This window comes from Typopeltis vanoorti, chromosome 25 (genome assembly GCF_054136105.1).
Source record: "Typopeltis vanoorti isolate ZY-2024b chromosome 25, IOZ_Tvanoo_1.0, whole genome shotgun sequence".
Lineage (NCBI taxonomy): Eukaryota > Metazoa > Arthropoda > Arachnida > Uropygi > Thelyphonidae > Typopeltis > Typopeltis vanoorti.
In genome coordinates, this window is record NC_143573.1 from 44,817,142 (window position 1) to 44,836,477 (window position 19,336).

General features: G+C 35.3%; 1 protein-coding gene across 1 annotated transcript in view; it reads left to right on the top strand.

The window, feature by feature from the left end:
- The window catches only part of LOC150092703 (uncharacterized), a 173,471-nt gene that overhangs the window by 59,953 nt on the left and 94,182 nt on the right, over positions 1 to 19,336 (top strand). Inside the window, exon 4 of the mRNA XM_090414767.1 lies at positions 15,918 to 16,040. Coding sequence (XP_090270893.1) covers positions 15,918 to 16,040 — 123 coding nt within the window. The remainder of the gene's footprint in view (positions 1 to 15,917; positions 16,041 to 19,336) is intronic.

Below are 19,336 nucleotides of genomic sequence, written 5' to 3' on the forward strand. Positions count from 1 at the left end.
ATAACCACCGTTGCAGGGCTTTTCCTCGAACAGAATTTACAATTTTAAATCTAATATCCAAAACATCTTTTGTGTTTAATCTTTTACTACACAGTACTTGTTGGTGAATAATACAGTGGTACATTAAAAAATCTGGATATTTCTCATCATTTTTACATAATGAAATGAAGCCTGATTTATTACCTATCATTGCAGGAGCACCATCAGTAGTAATAGACACAAGGTTTAAAAAGTGGAAGTTGTGTTGTTTCACAAATTCATCAAATGCTGAAAAAATGTCTTCTCCCCTAGTCCTTCCCAATAATGGTATAATTTTCAAAAGTTCTTCTTTACTTGAATAATCTTGAAATACCATGCAAATAAATATCATTAACTGAGCAATATCAGTGAAGTTGTTTGATTCATCAAATTGTAATGAAAACGCAACACACTGGTGAATGTCTGACATTAACCTGGCCCGGAAACTTTTCTCTGGCAATTGGAATTCTTCCTTTAGGCAATTTGAAACCTTGTCTGCGGTCTAGAAGTAGTCTCTCTCTAGCGACGTCTCAAGCCGAGAAGCTCCTTTCTGGAAGCAGGAAACTCCTCTCTCAAGCAATGTGGATCCGGGCAGTCTCTCTGACGGCGACTCTGGACTGGGCGGCCTCCTCTCTGACAGCAATTCTGGAACCGAGACCCCCTTCTATTTGCTTCAGTCCCTTTTTATTAGGCCTCCTCTGAGACCTAGCATGAAGTTTGGCAACCCCCAAAGAATCGGTATGAGTCTTTCATCTTAAGTTTTAAGTTCAGCATGTCTTTGGTTCTCCTCCGCTTTCTTTTGATTGTAAGTTGCCGGCCATTGGAAAGTTGTTTGAACTCTTTCTGACTGACTTCGGAGATGTTTACACTTAGAACCTGCAAGCGTTTCTCATACATACAAATTTCAATAAACAATCTTTCTGATGCCGCCATGTACCACTTTGGCGACAAAAACATTGCCTTTATTTTTAACACTGTAACATATTCTTATTAAAGCAGTATATGCAGTTAGCTTCAAAAGAGTTATTTACAAAAACATCTAATACAAACTATACCGAGACAAACAAAGTTTATTTTTTTACAATATTCACATGGGCCTTAACCTAAGTAAAAAATCAATGTAATGTGCTTTGGAATATTTAATATTTAAGCCACAATCGATTTTTACACTCTGCTTATAATCGTATTCACTCGACTTGCTGTTTGACTTCCACTGATCCAAATTAATTCGTTTACCTGGACTTATAAGAAAATTACTGATTTGACAATTTTAACGAAAAATAAATAAACAATAGCAATACACTTAAAGCAAATTAAAAATAATACAAAATAATGTTAAATAAAATATTATGTTTTCAGTTTTAATTAAATTTGTAAGGAGGAATGCACAAGTGATCGACCAAAAATCGCTCCATGATCAACGGGTTGAACACCCCTGGCCTAGATACATTAGATACATTTTTAGTTCATTTAAATGGCCAACATCTAAAAATACACTTCATGTTAGAAAAAGAAAAATTGAGCTTTTTTTGCTTCCTAGACACATACAAATTACTCCCGAATGGTTTTCTTTCCTACATGGTTACAAAGTGATCTGCATTCGTTATTAAAATTATGAAAAAAACAACCGTGTTATAGTAAAATTTCAGTTTAATATAGAAACCAAAATAATTACTTGACTTTTCAACCTTCACATTAAGGTCATCATCTGGAATATACACATACAAATAAAAAGAAACAAGGTACATTACCATTTACATGGTATCTCTCTATGTTCACTGGGCATCTACAGATGCCGTATGGTCACTCCGATGCTCGATGATGTTCCACACCAGGCCTCGCCATGTAGTCCTGTTGTTTGCTTTTCTGGCAGCCTCAACTCTCTGAAGATCAGTCACTCCACACACGCCATCCATCCATCCATCCATCCATCCATCCATCCATCCATCCATCTCATTGATGATCTACCCCTGCCTCTTTTTCCAGGAACTTTACCTTCTATTACTGTTCTGAGAAGTCCTCCTTCCATCCTTTCTATGTGTCCAAAATATTTTAACTTTCTTCTGTCAATATACTTAAGGAGCCTTAAAGTTCTACTAATCTTTTACACTCATTCATTTGTACGCCTTTCAGTATATGATATCCTCAACAGCCTTCTGTAACATTAACACCACATGGTATTGGCCTAACCTCTGGTGGAAAAAAAAAACCTTACTACATCTAACATATAATAAGTTAGAGACCAACATGCTCTCACATAATTTTATTTACTCATATGAGTACACATATAAATTAGAACAAAACAGTATGGATGGTAGCCAATAAGAGCTGAAATTATTACTTAGAGTCCTAAAGTAGGAGTTTGCTGCAAAACTTGAAGAAATTAAGTGGGATGAATGACTGCCATCCAAATTTTTGGGATTTTTATGCCACCATTATTGTTAAGATTAGGATGGTCGATCAAAATTTCACAGGCTTCTTTAAATTTGCATTGATATCAGGTTTTTGTATGATGTAAAGACAGGTAATTTTCCAATCAATGTGGTGTAGGGTGTTAAGAGCATGATCTGAGAGGCCTCATCACCAAATTCACCAAAATTGTTAAATTTAATGTGTTGTTTGTGTTCTTTTTTTTACAGATAGTAATTGTACATCCAATTTCACCAATGTGAGGTAAGTTATAGATACAATGGATGCAGTATACTCCAGGGTTGGCCAAAGGGGGGGGGGGATCCTTAGAGGAGTTGAATATGCTTCTTAATTTTATAGGTGGTTTAAAAGTGGCATTAAGATTATAATGGTGTAGAATTCTATTAATTTTATCTGATAACCCTTTAATGTATGTGAGAGGTTGTTCATTAGATCGTATTGTTATAGCTCTTTTTTTGAGGGTGTTATTGACTCCAACCTTTTTTGTGAAAGGTGGTGATAAGAGTTAGCATGTATATATATTGACCAGTATGTGTAGGCTTGCAGTAGCCAGTGAAGGATAGACTGCCTGAGGGAAGATGTGTATGTGCTCATGTCATTTGTTGAGGTGGCTGAGGAAGGTGTTTAAAGTTTAGTAGTCTTGTGGCAAAATAATGAAAACATCGTCAATATATCTAAGCCAAACTGTAGGTTTTAAAGTAAAGGAATCCAGAGCATGTTGCTCAAAAGTTTCCATATGAAAGTTAGCAATTGTGGGAGAATAGTGAGCCCATGGCTGTACCTTCTTTTTGTAGGTAAAAATAATTTTGCCACATAAAGTAACTGGAATATAGTATGTGCCATAATATTGGGTGGAAATTTGTTCTGTAAGAGAAGAATTGTGTCACTGACTGGATATTTGTGAAAAGGACAGAAATGTCAAACCTGACTCATAAATCGTCTTTGCCGAGCATTGTGATTTTAATTTTGTTTACGAAGAAGTGTTGTATGTTCTTGATATATTCTTTATATGAATGTTGACACTAATTTCTTGGCTAGGTGATAATTAGAGCTGTCTATTCCTTCAACTATTGGCTGAAGTGGAAGTTATGTTTGTTTACCTTAGGAACATCATATATTCTTGGAGAGTGGGCGTAATGGGGTAACAGTTTTTTGACGGTGTCCATTGGCCAAGAAGTGACAGACTTAAGTAATTTCAAGTTTTTTTCTTAATCCTGTTAGGGGGTTATAGTTCACAAGTTGATAAGTGCAATATGAGCACATACATTTGACTATTAAAATTGAAAATCAGAACTCACTTCCTTTACTGGATACACTGGTCATAAATCTTCCCTCAGGCAGTCTATCCTGAGGTGGCTGAGTCTACCACAAGCCTACACATACTGGCCAATATATATACATGCTAACTCTTATCACCATCCTTCACAAAAATTTGGAGTCAATAACACCCTCAGAAACAGAGCTATAACAATTTGATCTAATGAACAAGCTCTTAAACAAGAATTACAAATTATACACATTATTAGTAATACATCACCAAGGGGTCCGACAGGGATGTCCCCTCTCAGCAACTCTTTTTAATATCTACTTAAATGAAATAATAATAAAATGGAGTAAAAATTTACATCAAGGAATTAAACTTTCACCTACAGTTAACTTAAACACTCTCCTCTTTGCAGACGACCAAATAATAATTACAAATTCTGAAGATAACTTACAGAAAGCTTTTTAAATCTAAATGAGATATCCAAAGATTATGGTATGATAATATCAACGGAAAAATCAAAAACTATGGCCTTTAAAGGACAAGATCCAGCAAGAACTAAAATAGTATTAGATAACAAGATCTTAGAACAGGTGAATTCATTTAACTACCTAGGATGTATGATCACTTATGAAAATGAAAAAGATATAAACATAAAAATTGCAAAATATTTAAAAATAACAGGAGTAATTAACTATATTTAAACCAAACCTAGTTCAAAAACAAACCAGGCTAAAAGTATACAATACATTAGCCCTACCGGTCTTAATGTATGGAAGCGAAATCTGGACAATAAAACAAAAAGACAAACAAAGATTAACAACAGCAGAAATGAAGTTTATGAGAAAAACTGCAAAGTATACCCTATTTGATCACAAAAGAAACGAAGATATTATGAAAGAATTAAACCAAGAACCAGTAATTGAAAAAATTAAAAAATATAAACATAGATGGATGGAACACGTTCAAAGAATGAAAACAGAAAGATTACCAAAACAAGCCTTAAAGTACAAGCCATTAGGAAAAAGAAAACCAGGACGTCCTCTTAAACGATTCAACGATGACTTCTAAGGCTGGAACAGGCCATACTAGGCCTAAATCCTTGATACGTATGATGATGATGATTAGCGATACATTTATAAATAATGGCTATAGCAAAATTTTCTTCATAAAACTACATCAAAAAATACATATAATATAGATTACAGTAAAACTATAGCTATCCCATACATTAAAAGTTTATCGGATAAAATTAATAGAATTCTACACCATTATAATCTTAATGCTACTTTTAAACCACCTATAAAATTAAAAACATATTCAACTCCTCTGAGGATCCTCCTCTCCATTGGTCCATCCTGGAGTATACTGCATACATTGCACCTGTAACTTACCTTATATTGGTGAAATTGGACATACAATTCCTATCCATAAAAAAAGAACACAAACACTCGTTAAATTTAACAATTTTGGTGAATTTGGTGATGAGGCCTCTCAGATCATGCTCTTAACATCCTACACCAAATTGATTGGAAAATTACTTGTTCTTTACATCATACAAAAAACCTGATATTAATGTAAATTTAAAGAAGCCTCTGAAATTTTGGTCGATCATCCTAATCTTAACAATAATGGTGGCATAAAAATCCCAAAAATTTGGATGGCACTCATTCATTCCATTTAAATTCTTCAAGTTTTGCAGCAAACTCCTACTTTAGGACTCTAAGTAATAATTTCAGCTCTTATTGGCTACCATCCATACTGTTTTGTTCTAATTTATAAGTGTACTGATATGAGTAAATAAAATTATGTGAGAGCATGTTGCTTTCTAGCTTATTATATCTTTGATGTAGTAAGGTTTTTTGGTTTTTTTTTGCCAGAGGTTAGGCGAATAGTTTTAACAGCTGATCAAAATATAATTTTGCCATACCATGTAGATGGTAATGTAGCTTGTTTCTTTTTATATATCCCCAAAATCCCAAGAATTTGGATGGCACACATTCATCCCACTTAGATTCAGCAAACCCTTACTTTAGGACTCTAAGCAATAATTTCAGCTCTTATCGGCTACCATCCATACTGTTTTGTTCTAATTTATATGTGTACTGATATAAGTAATTATGTGAGAGCATGTTGCTCTCTAGCTTAATACATCTCTGAATGATTTTTAACCAAATAGATAATAATAATAGGACTCTAGCTTTAATGTAGTGAGGTTTTTCTTTTGCCAGAAGTCAGGCCTGTAGTTTTAATGGTCAACCAAATTAATGTAACTTTCAACGTCGAGTGATTATTTTAGTTTATATATTAAACTTAGGTTTCTGTAATACATTAGTTGTTTCTATAATTTTAATAATGAACTCCCAGATGGTTCATTATTCTTTTTTTTTTTGGTTATAGGACACACACACTGGATGATATATTTACATAGCAGTCACACTGTTATCACATTTGCACACAGAGCTAAGGCTATTTTTTTCCAGCTAACACATCTCTTGCCACAAAAGTAATGTTTGCAACACCTTTTTTAGCCAATGGCAACACTCCTACAAAATAGACAAAACACTACATGCCTCATACCTGACACAGAAGACCAGAAACAAATCATCCCATATATCCAAGGTACATCTGAAAAAATACCTAAAGTTGTTCGAATATATAATTTCTATGCCACTTTAAAACTATACATTCAGAGTGCATACAAACTATACATGCAAGAGTTGTGAAGACTATATAGTATATTGCTGATATGATACTAACATTGACAAATAAGAAAAGGAGGCAGTTGTACTGCATATGAGACCCTTGATCAGACCACACATGGTCTGCTGTGCAAAAATTTGGTAACCATCATGATAAGAAATACTGAGACAAGTAAATAAAGCTCTGTGATTAAAGAAAAGGATCAGGGAAATGTAAATTGTAGAGCTTAGGGGAAGTGCAGGGAAAATGTAATATGATTGGACTTAAGACAGTGAGCTGGATGCTGGTTATCAGATTAATATAGAAGAATATAGAATAGAATAGAAGAATATAGAAACATAGATTGGAGGGAGAGAGAGAGTCCATCTCTGGAAACTGCATAAGAGTGTGATGGAAAAAAAAAAAAAAGATCAGTTAGTAGATTTTTACATGGAGAGTGTTACGATAGAAGTGTGCTGTGAATATGAAAATTATATGAATGAGTTTCAGGTACTTTATGATAGATATCTTTAGTGATACCTCCCACAATGAATCTGTTGACAACAGCGAGATCTATTAATAGCAATATTTATCTTTTTTTATTATTTATTTTAGAAACATTACTTGCATAAATTAAAATAACAAAGAATACAGTATATCTTTAATTATTTCATGTCTAATTTATTAACACAAAAGCAGTATATTTAATCCTTTTCCAAAATTTGATCCTTTCTGTAATTTAATCATTTTCTATAATGATATAACTCTGTAACATAGAGTTGTATTAGTATGCCCATTTAGGGAAAAGAAAATTGAATTTTCTAATTTACTTAATTATCTATTGTCTACTGTTATCTTCCAACTGATATTCATTAAGAGAATTATTGCATTAAATTAATTAACTCATTTAGTGCTTAAAAAATAATATTTTTAAAAAATATTTTATTTCAGAGTTCTTTTAGCTTTTTCATAATTATTATTATTACATGAGTGTCCATGGAATACCAAGACTCACTGCAGAAGGCCCATATGAACTATTATTCACAGAGTGTCTATCACATTTCTCTTTAAATTCAGTGAGAAAGTACTGATAGTCACTCCTGGAAATCCATTTCATTCATTCACTGTAGTGTTTCATCCTTATTAACCACAATCTAAATCAACTTTCAGGGGTTATCCCTTGTTCTCTCCCCCTTGTATTATTATTATTATTATTATTATTATTATGTGACACCTCCAAAGACTCATTGAGGGAGGGCACCTACTCTACAACTCTCTGTCTCCATCACTTAATCCACCAACTACAGCGAACCGCATCATTTACACCGATGGCATCTACTGCCCACCACCACCACCACCACCACTAGTATTTTCACAGACAATCAAAAACATCCATACCCACAATGGGATTCAAACCTGCAGCCTTTTGGCTGAAACACAGATACACTAACCACTTGGCCAATCAGGCCAACAAAAAAAACCTCTACCTTCATAGGAGACCAGCTAACTCACCTTTAGTCAAAAGAGATCAGATAAAGATTCCTCACATTATAGACAGGAATCAAACCCCGACCTTTTTGATCAAAGGGGCTCGTCTATCCCTACTGAGCTATGGAGGTCCTTTTTTTAAAAAAATATTGGAGGATTGAACCGCTATAATATCTTTTATGCTTCTATTTTATTCCCTCTTTTCTGGTCTATCAAATTTATTAACCTGGAGACCTGTGGTCGGTCTTCACAGGGAGCACTTCACGGCTTCCACAGACCAGGCACCATTTTGATCATTCACCTCTGGATCCTCCATACCACTCCCTCATTCCTAAGAAATCCATGGGCCAAATTTGTGTACAGAAGTCCAGATGTTGTACCAAAGCCTTATGAAGAGAGATTATTATTATTCACGCCTCCATGGAGTCAAAAGACTCATCGTGGGAGGTCCTTTCTAAGAAACACAAGTCTATCAAGACTCGTCGAGGGAGGTCCCTCCTAGGAAACACAAAGTCTATCATACCACTCCTTAAATGCATTGACCGTTCTAGCTCCCACCACTCTATCAAGCAGTGCATTCCATGGTTCAACCATCATCCATGCAAAGAAACCACTCCTCCCCCTCTTGCTCACAGTTTCCTTTTGTAACTTCCAGGGATGGCCCCTTGTCATGACTCCTTCCTGCTGTTCAACCAAGTGAAAGAACTCCCCAATGTCAACCCTTTAACCACCTCTCAACAGTTTAAAAGTCTCAATCATATCACCCCTCCTTCTATCCATAAAACTCTACAGTCCACACTCAATCAGCTGATCCTCATAACTAACATTGTACAGTCCTGAAACTGTCTTTGTTATCTGCCTTTGTACCCTTCCCACAGTTAATTTATCCCCTTCAAATCCTGGGGGACCAAATCTAAGAACAATAGTCTAAGTGTGGTCTGATCATTGGCTTATACAATGGAATGATAACTCTTTTATCTCTGCAGGTCAGTGTCCTTCTCATTATTGCAGCAATCCACTGTGTTACTGTCACCACCTTTGCAACATGTCCCCTGAATTTCAGGTTTCTATCAATCATCAAACCCAGATCTCTTGCCTCTCCTACTTCCTCCAGTTTAACTCCTCCCATAGAGTATGCAGCATCCCATCGATGTGTCCCAAACCTCAAGACCTTACATTTTGCTGCATTAAACCCAAACTCCCATTCATTTGCCCATCTGTCTCGCTTATTCAAATCCTCTTGCAGGACTACCACATTTGCACTATTACTAATAACCCTTCCCAGCTTCACATCATCTGCAAACAACTGAATATCCCCCTGAAATCTACTGACAATGTCATTGATATAAAGGTTAAACAATATAGGTCCCAGTACTGAGCCCTGTGGATCCCCACTTGTAATCTTCTGCCTCTTTGATATTGCTCCACCATACACAACTCGCTGATACCTATCGGACAGCCAATCCTGAATACAGTTGACCAATCTGACATCCAGACTCAGACCCATGTGCTGCAATTTAAATATCAGCTTATCGTGTGGCACCCTGTCAAATGCCTTTGCTAAGTCTAGGAAAATAGCAGTATATGCCTTTCCCTCATCTAATGCTCTTGTAACTTTATCATAAAAGGCTAGCATATTGCTAAAACAAGAGCACCCCTTCACAAATCCATGTTGACTCTCACTGATAACATTACCCTCATCTTCCCAATGCTGTATATTACTCACTACTTTCTCCAAGATCTTACTATCTACTGATGACACACAAACTGGCCAATAATTAGACACTTCCAGTCTGCTACCACCCTTATGCAATGCCACTATCTTACCTTCCTTCCATTCCATGGGCACCTTTCTCGCAGCCAGACTTTCATGAAAAGCCAAGTCAAAGGCACTGTCAATTCCCTACCACATTCTCTCAAAACTCATGATGAAATACCATCCAATCCCACAGCTTTACCGACATCCAAAGTACTCAGTATTTGGAACACACTCTCCTCCTGCACCTCTAAACCTCAAACCTGCCTCTAGTATTCAAATTGACTCCTCCAGGATGAAATACTCCAATAAAGTGTTCATTGAACAATTCCACTATGTCCTCTGCATCAGTCACTCTATTGCTATTTTTATCCCACAGTGTCATTCTTCCACAGTCATTTCTCCTCCTACTGCCCACATAGCTAAAAAATTCCCTAGGATTTTCCTTAGATCTAAGGGCCAATCTTTTCTCATATTCTAGTTTTGCCTTCCTTACCACACTAGTCACTCTCCTGGCCTGTGTCTTATATTCTTCATGTACCTTCTCTTCACTTGTCTCCTTATATCTCTTCTGTAGCCTTTTTTTTTTTTTTGCATGCAGTTCCTGTTTAATATTGTTTGTCATCAACTTTACTCCAAATTGTGTCCTCTTTGTCACTCGTGGAATACAGCTTTCCATTGCTGCTAACAAATATTCCTTCACAATTTCCCAAGCACTAATGATATCCTGGCCTTCCAATTCCTCCCTCCACAAAATGTCTTTAGTATTACTTGACATGTTTTTATTTATTTTGTTATTTTTTTAAATACTGAAATGATCTGAGATATTTTGCCCACTTTTGCAATATTTAGCCAGTATGGTGCCCAAATCCATAGCCTCATCAGTTTCTTGCAGTCCATTTCCATCAATGTGATGCACTGCTTGTAGTGTTTTTCACCCCCAGAGTGCATATCATATACTTTATACTTTGTGAAACTGAAATGGCAACCATTATCCTTTACCCACAAAATGTAATTATAACTCCCTGGGGATGATTCTAAGTTGTGAATAGACATGAAAACTACTTTCTGCCCAGTTTAGCATCATCAGCAAACAGATGAATATTCTCTGCAAATCAACCTTGATATTATTAACATACAAATTTAAACAGCAGTGGTCTAAGCACAGAGTCCTGTGGCGTGCCACTGGTCATCTGCCTTCTTGATAATACTCTATTATTTATATTCATTGATTGCTATGAATCAGCCATATTTTTACCAGTGTCACTAGCTTTCATATCCCCCATTTGTTCCACTTTACTTGATAGGATTCCATGCTGTATCCTATTGAATGTTTTTACAAAGCAAGCTATATTCTTTTCTCAACTTAACTATCACTTTATTGTAGAAAGGAAGTAAGTTACTAAGGCAAGACCTACTTTTACAATTTTTTTATGCTGTCTCCCCATAGAGTATCATTTTCCTATTCAACCATTCCTGAATTTTGTTCCTAACCAATTTTTTTTCACTGCTCTTGATATACTGATCAGTCTTTTGCAGTTTCTCATAAATATTTTGGAAGTTTTGAAAAAAAATGAAGACTTTTGTAAATTGAGTGAAGAAATAGTGGACCTAGTAAACAATCTGAATCTCGAAGCGAATGATGGCGACATAATTCAACTCATAGAAAGTGCCTCCTGAAGAGCTGACCAACAAAGAATTGATCGAACCGGAGGAAAAACAAGAAAAGGAAGAAGGAAAAGAGAAACAAGAAGAGTTAGTTAAACAATTCACATTGAAGGGTCTTGCAGAAATGTTCTCTACAGTTAGCAATGTTCTCAAAATGGCTGAAGATATGAACCCGAACCCTAATGTTGAACACTACTTATTAGTAGAAAGGAAATTACATGATGCATTTGCTTGCTGTAAAAAATTTATGATGAAAAGAAGAGGAATAAGCAAAGCATATTGGACATTTTCATCAAAAAAAAAAACGGTTACACCAGAAGAGCTGCAGCCTGGTGCTTCACATAGGGAAGGTAATGAAGATGCGATTATGGAGGAAGATTTGGGTGATTATTCTATTTTATAGTGGCAGTAAGCACAGTACAGTTTTATAAGGTTTAAAAATTAAAACGAGAGTATACTTATTATGGTTAAGTCCCTAACCCCTCTAACTCTGTTGATTTAATGTATCGACTTATGACCTGCCGGATGGAACGGAACCCTGACGTAAATCGAGGGATGACTGTACTTTCATCTGATTTCTATTTACTACTGGCAATGCTAGATCCCATTTCAAAATGCTCTAGCCTATCATTATACTTTTTATATACATTAATACTTTTCTTCTTTTTGTTTACCCTAATAGCCCACAAATCTTTTACATTCTTGAATGTGTACATAACACGATTCCTGCAATGCATCCACCAAGAAAAACCTTGGGCAAAATTTGATCTTTCCATGCTGGAGATGTGCTTTCTTACGGATGCTATTTTCAGAAAGCAGCAGCAGCAGAAAACACAGACAAGTACCAAAAATACTAACAAAATTACAACAACAAACATTACTGAAGAACACTTGTATTCAGCATGAAAAAAAATGAAGCACAGTTATATGAAAAAAGCCATACTAAACACTGTTTTCTTAGCACAGTTCAAATATGTTGTTACATTCACTCATTACACTAGCGATCAAAATCTTTTATTATTTTTTTAAATTTTATTTAAAATTATTATTATTATTATTATTATCATTATCAACAGACCTCCATGGAGTCATGAGACTCATTGTGGGAGGTCCCACTCTCACATGAACAGCTCATTATATCTCAACTTAAATGAATTTGCTGGCCCTGCACTCACCACACTCTCAGGCAATCCATTCCAATCACACACCGCTCTCTATGAAAATCCACTCCTCACCCCCTTGCTCACACAGCTTCCAGGGATGGCCTCTTGTTCTCCCCCTGTCTCCAGATATTCTATGAAAAATCTCATCCATTTTAATCTGGTAATTACCCCTTATCAACTTATATGTCTCGATCATGTCTCCCCTCTTTCTATCCACTAGGCTTAATTTGCATTTTCTCAATCTGTCCTCATATTCCACATTCCAGAGACCAACTTAGTCAATCATTTCTGGACCCTCTCCAACATCTCATCATCCTTTTGAAAGCTTGGCAACCAAATATGTGAACAGTAATCCATATGTGGCCTGATCAGAGTCTTGTACTATGGAATCAAAACATTCTTACTTCTACACATCAGTGTTCTCCGCATCATTCCCATAATCTGCTGTGTTGTCCTTACAAGTTTAGGAAAATTTCCTTGAAATTTCAAGTTTTTATCCACTACAACCTTCCCTCTGCATCCCATTTCTGCTTCCCAAATTTTAAAACCTTACATTTTGTAACATTAAACTGAGATCCCCTCATGCACACACATGCCCATGCAGACAGTCTATTTAGGTCCTCTGCAAAGCTACAACATCTGCTCTATTTCTCATAATGATATGGGTTTTGCATCATATGCAAACAACTGGATATCACCATTTAAGCTCTTTCCAATGTCATTTACATACAAATTAAACAACAATGTCCCAAAACAAACCCCTGGAGCATGCCACTAGTTACTTTTCTCTTCTGGGACATCACTCACCCATACACAACTTGCTGATACCTATCATACAGCCAGTCTCTAATTCAATGCACTAATCTACTATCCAACCCCATCTGTTCCAATTTAACTACTAGTTTGTCATGTGGTGATCTGTCGAAATCCTTTGCAAAATCTAAATATACTACCGTATATATGCATCTCCCTTGTCCAATGTATTCATCACTTTGTTATAATAAGTAAGCAGATTGCTAAAACACGATCTTCCTTTAGCAAACCCATATCGTCCATTAAAGAGAATTCTACTGCTCCACTCAGTTCTGAATCCCTGTCTTCACAAGCTTCTCCAACACCTTGAAAAAAGCAGATTGGCCTATGAATCGAAGCCTTAGTCTTATCACCTCCTTTATGAAGCGGAACAATTGTGCCATCTTTCCATTCCTTGGGGGATCTGGGCTAATCTAAGATTCATCTTGAAAATGTATGTTAAAGGTGCTGTTAATCCCCTGGAACATTGAGGAACTTGAGGGAACATTTCCTCAAGATACACAGTGATATACCCTCAAACCCCTTGTTAACATCAAGTTTACTCAATTCCTCATATACCTCCTTTTTTATCTGGAAATTCTCATCACTGGAGGAGTGATGCTTTAGCCTTGAGGCATGTCTGTTCATAATTTTAAGCTGAACATGGAATCCGTCCTAAGATTGGCTGGTAATCCTTTTAACCTCAAGATGTGAATATCTACAATGGCTAGATAAAGATGGTGGGATCGGCTTTGCCTTTTTACTCAGTGTTAGTGATAAGAAGGTGAGGAATAAATCAATCATTGACCAATGCTGATGCCATTGTCAGAAGTAAGAATTTATTAAACCATCAAGAAATACAACAGATTTCTCATGGAAAGAAGCAAAACATATATGATAAAAATGTTACCACCACCACATAAGTGATGCCAGCTGATTCTAGTTGTGATAAGAAGTTGTATTGAGAACAGTAGTTCACTTTTCATGAAAATCAATGGTGCTTACAATGAGAAAAATGTACAAAAGCATAAATAAACAAGTGGAAAATATAACTGAAGAATATGTGAGCAAGTGCAGTAAAAGGCAGAGTCTCTAATATTATTATATTATTGTTATTTTTTTTTTTTTGAGATCTCACCAGTGATAAATGCACATAGAGTTGCTATTACCTGTGAGGACAGATGAATGTCATTAATACTCATACTCCCAAGCAGGGCCAGATTTAGACTTGCTGAGGCCCTAAGCTATACAAAACCCATAGGTCTCCTACTGTTTTAAATTACATCAGCTAGTCTCAGAAAAATTTTAAATATATATGCCTTTTTAATATATGAAAATATATTGTCTTTTAATTTTTATTAAAAAAATAATAAAGTATGTGTTTACAAAATCACAGAAATAATTAAAGGGTTTTAAAAACGACAAATAAGGCTCAAAAAAAAAAAGAAGACAGAATATCTCAATCACTTTTACAATGCACCAAAATTATTTTAATGTTATATTTTGTATATTTAAAATTATTTAGAAATTATCATCGTGATATGTCTGACTTCATTTGAGTGATTTTTCTATAAATATTTTTTATCAATTTTTATATATTTTTCTGTTTTTTATTTGAGGCTCCGGCATATTGCAAGGCCCTAAGCTGTAGCTTTTTTTAGCTTATAAGTAAATCCGGCACTGCTCCCATGTCATGTTTGATTATGTCATTACTTTTCGTAATGTTTTTCTCTTATCAGAATCATGATCACCTTCATCTTCTCCTAGTTTAAGCATAGTTCATTTATAGTTGTATCAGCATTCAAAGAGAGTGATAATATTTCTCTACCACTCCAGTTACAATTTAACTTCTCATTCAGAAATAGAAATTTCAGCTCTGCCCAGCTATGAATGACTCAGGAATGAATTTAAGGTATAGTGGGACAGATAGCGATTATCTAGAGTAGACCTTCTGTGATGAATTTTTTAATTATGTAGAGTTCTGATAATAATACTAATATTCTCTGAATAGTGATTTTATTTTCCAACTAAATTTACCTTGATGTGGTAATGCTGAACTTGCTGAATGTGATAATACATGCTATTATGAAATTATGTAATACAAAAAAGGAATTGCTCTACAATTTCTATTGTTCCTAAACTAACTGTCTTCAGACAGTTTAGTTTAATTCCTAAACTGGAGATCAATCAGTATCATAGATTCCTTTGGTTAGATAGATCAGGATTTTCAAATGAACTCATTTGGGGGTGTGAAGAACTTTTAGAGATTTTTCAACTGAAGTGAGCTAGGCAGTTTTCATTTGGAAGTGGGGCTGTTTTTCATTCTGAAAACGTGAATATTTCATTTCTCAATACAGGAAAACAAGTCATATATTTCGTTGGTCTCATAGCCTTAGTGCCTTCAGCCATAATTCCAAAGAGTGATGTAAAAAAAAAAAAAAAAAAAAAAAAAAAAACAGTGTTTTGGAAGAAAACAAATTGTATGCCACAAATACTTTACTTTAAATTAGTAAATAATAGATGAAAATTTAATAAAGTTAAATAAAATAAAATCAATAAAATTCATCAATTGTCTATTTTGTTTTATTGAATACTAAATCATTTTATATATTGAATATAATTTTAATTTTCTTTATAATTGTTGATTTCCAACCAGAAAATAGATGACAGTATGGTAATATCTGAGAAAAATATCAATATATCTAATCATCATGGGAATTCATATATACCTCCCCTTTCACCAAATCCTCATATGTTTGTTGACCCTACCTCTTTAAAGGTAATTTCAATATATTTTTAAATTTTGCATATTTTTTCCTAGTTTGTTATTATTAGTTATTGTTGTTATTATGAAATCTTCATGGAGTCAAAAGATTATCATGGCTGTTATACTCCGTCAGACATGATGTTTATCAAACTACACCTTAAACTGGCTTCTTTTCCTACACTTAATACCTTCTCTCTCTTTCAGGTAATGCATTCCACTCACCCACTTTAAGTTGTTCACACGATTCTATTTAGTAAATCTTTTTATATGTAGTCTTAACAAAATATAGTAATTTTGATGATTAGATTATTAGATTACACTTATTAGATTTTAAATTAAACAGCTTATTAAATATTCCAGAGAGAAATTTTATATTAAATTAATAGTGTTAGATAAGTGTTATTTTTTATGTGATTGCATTGCTTGCCCACTCATGATGTAACTGAACTACCTATTAATAAATACACTATCCTTATTAGATAATGAATTAACATTACTTTTGTCACTATGAACTCTGTGATGTTCTTAGATTGTTGCTATGCATATGACTAAAATATAAGCTGCTTGTGTATTCTTTATTATTTTTCTTGTATTTATTTATCATTGTTATCATCATCAAATTTCTCGTATGTACTCAGAGGGAAGAAGTGTACAGAACATTATGATAGTACCACATAAAAGTTAGTAATAATGTACATGGCTTAAACTGATTCAATGTGTTTACATTCACAACACACTCAGGCAAAGCATTTGCCTCTCCATGCAAAGAACCTGCTCCTCACTCCTCTGCTCATGCCCTCTTCATTGTTTCCTGTGATCCTTTTGTTCTATCCCCCCCCTCCCATTTCTATGAAAACTCTCTTTCATGTCAACCTGATAACAATCCCTGACTAGCTTATATGTCTCAATCATTTCCACCTCTTCCTCCTATTCATGAAGTTTTGCAACTTACATCCTCTCAATCTGTCCTTGTATTCCACTTTCCAAATACCACTGACCACCTTCGTAAATCTTCTCTGGACCCATTCCAACATATCATCATTGCCATGAAAACCCGGCAACCAAATCTGTGCACAATAATCCATATGAGGCCAAATCAAGGCTTTATGCAATGGCATCATAACCTCTCTATTTCTGCATGTCAGGTTCCTGTGCATCATTGCCATTATTCAATGTGACATCTTCACAACTTGTGCAATGTGGCCCCTGAATTTCAGATTGTTGTCCACCACCACCATCACTCTGATCTCTCATTTCTTCTTAAAGTTTCCCCAACAAGTGTATACTTTGAGTCCCATCGTTGCTTACCAAATCTCAAAACTTTACAGTTTGCACCATTGAACTGACAGTTCCACTTACCTGACCATTCATACAATCTGTTCAAGCCATAACAGTAATGCCATAACATCTCCTTGACTCTGCATTGCTCTCCCCAGTTTTGCATCATCTGCAAACAGCTGCATATCACTAGTTAAATACATCCCATCCCAATATCATTAATATACAAAGCTCCAATGGTCCTGAACTAAACAACAATGGTCCTGAAATTGATCCCTGCAGCACACCACTAGTGACCTTCCTCTTTTGGGATACAGGAAGGTTGCTAGTGTCAGATTAGTATCAGAAAGCCAGTAACTGATCCAACTCAGAAGTCTGTTGTCCAATCCCTTCTGTTTCAATTTATTTAACAGCTTGTTTTGTGGCAGTCTATCAAAAGCTTTTGCACAATCCAAGTACACCACTATATACGCATCTCCCTCATCCAAGGTATTTGTCACCTTGTTATAGTACATAAGTAATTAGTAAAATATGATTTCCCTTAACAAACCCATGCTGATAACCACAGAGAATACTGCTGTTATCAATCCATTTCTGTATCCTATTTCTCACCAATCTCTCCAGTAATTTCACCACAACTCCAGATATACAGATTGGCCTATAATTTGAAGCTACAGTCTTATCACCACCTTTATGCAATGGAACAATTTTACCCTCCTTCCACTCCCTTGGAGCCTGTGCTGTTGTAAGACTCTTATTAAACAGGCATGCCAATGCTACTGCCAGTTCCTTGGAATATTCCCTTAAGATGCATGGTGATATGTCATCAAATCCTATCGCTTTATTGATATCAAGGTTATTTCCTCTACTTGCCACATATCTAAAAAACTCTAGGGTTTTCTGTTCATACTGCACTTTTGTTTTCTTTACTGAGTCAGTCTCCTGGCCTGTTCTTTATACTTTTTATGTAACTGATTATTGCCATTATTCATCTTGTACTTCTCCAAAGATTTCATGCTTAAGCTCATCATTCATCCATTTTACGCCTACCTTATTCAGCCTTTTGGCCTTCGGAATGCATTCACACATTGATGCTGTTATGTATTTCTTTGTCAGTTCCCAAGCAGCATTTATTTCCTTAGTGCTTAGCTCCTTGTTTCATGTTATAGCTCCAGCAATCTAGGTGATTACTTCATGATGACTCTCATTAACTGGAGGAAAGTGCAATACCCACTCACAGTTACATACTCCGATGAAATGATCAGATCTAAAGCTCTTGAAACCTTGCGTATCCTCCTTTACATGCTGCCTGAAATAGTTATCTCTCAGGAACTCAAGAAATTCATGTTCCTCATTCTCAAATGCTATTTCTTTATTCCAATCTATACTGCCATAATTAAAATCACCCATAATAATTACCCTTCCTTTGTTCACTAATCCAAGTTTTTTATACATTTCTTCATTACCACCCTCCACATTTCCAGGCATATAGCAACATCCAACTAAATATGTCTTCCTGTCAACCTCCACATTATACCACACTACTCATGTCTATCTTATGTGGACATAATTCCTCTGCTAGTATCAGCAGCACTCCCCCCCCCCTTCTTGTCCTTTCTATCTTTGTGAAAAATACTATATCCTTCTATTTCTATTCCAGTGTGAATATCGTCTTCATTTTACCATGTTTCACTTATTCTAATGATTTTGAGGTGAGAAAAATCAATCAGTGAAACCATTTCATATCCCTTATTTCTGATACTTCTGGCATTTGTAAAGAAACACTATAATTCATGTTTAGGTCTATAACCAGTCCTATCTGAGCCACTTGTTGATTATGATTTCTCTACCACACCTATCCAGTCACCTTTATCACCACTTACCACATATATTCGCTCAGTTTCAACTTCTCCCTCACATCACAATATACTCCATCTTCATATGCACATTCACTGCCACTTTCAACATTCACTCTCCCTATGCCATGTCTTCCTCTTCCTGTCTATCTGAGCTTTCCCCATTTCCCTGTT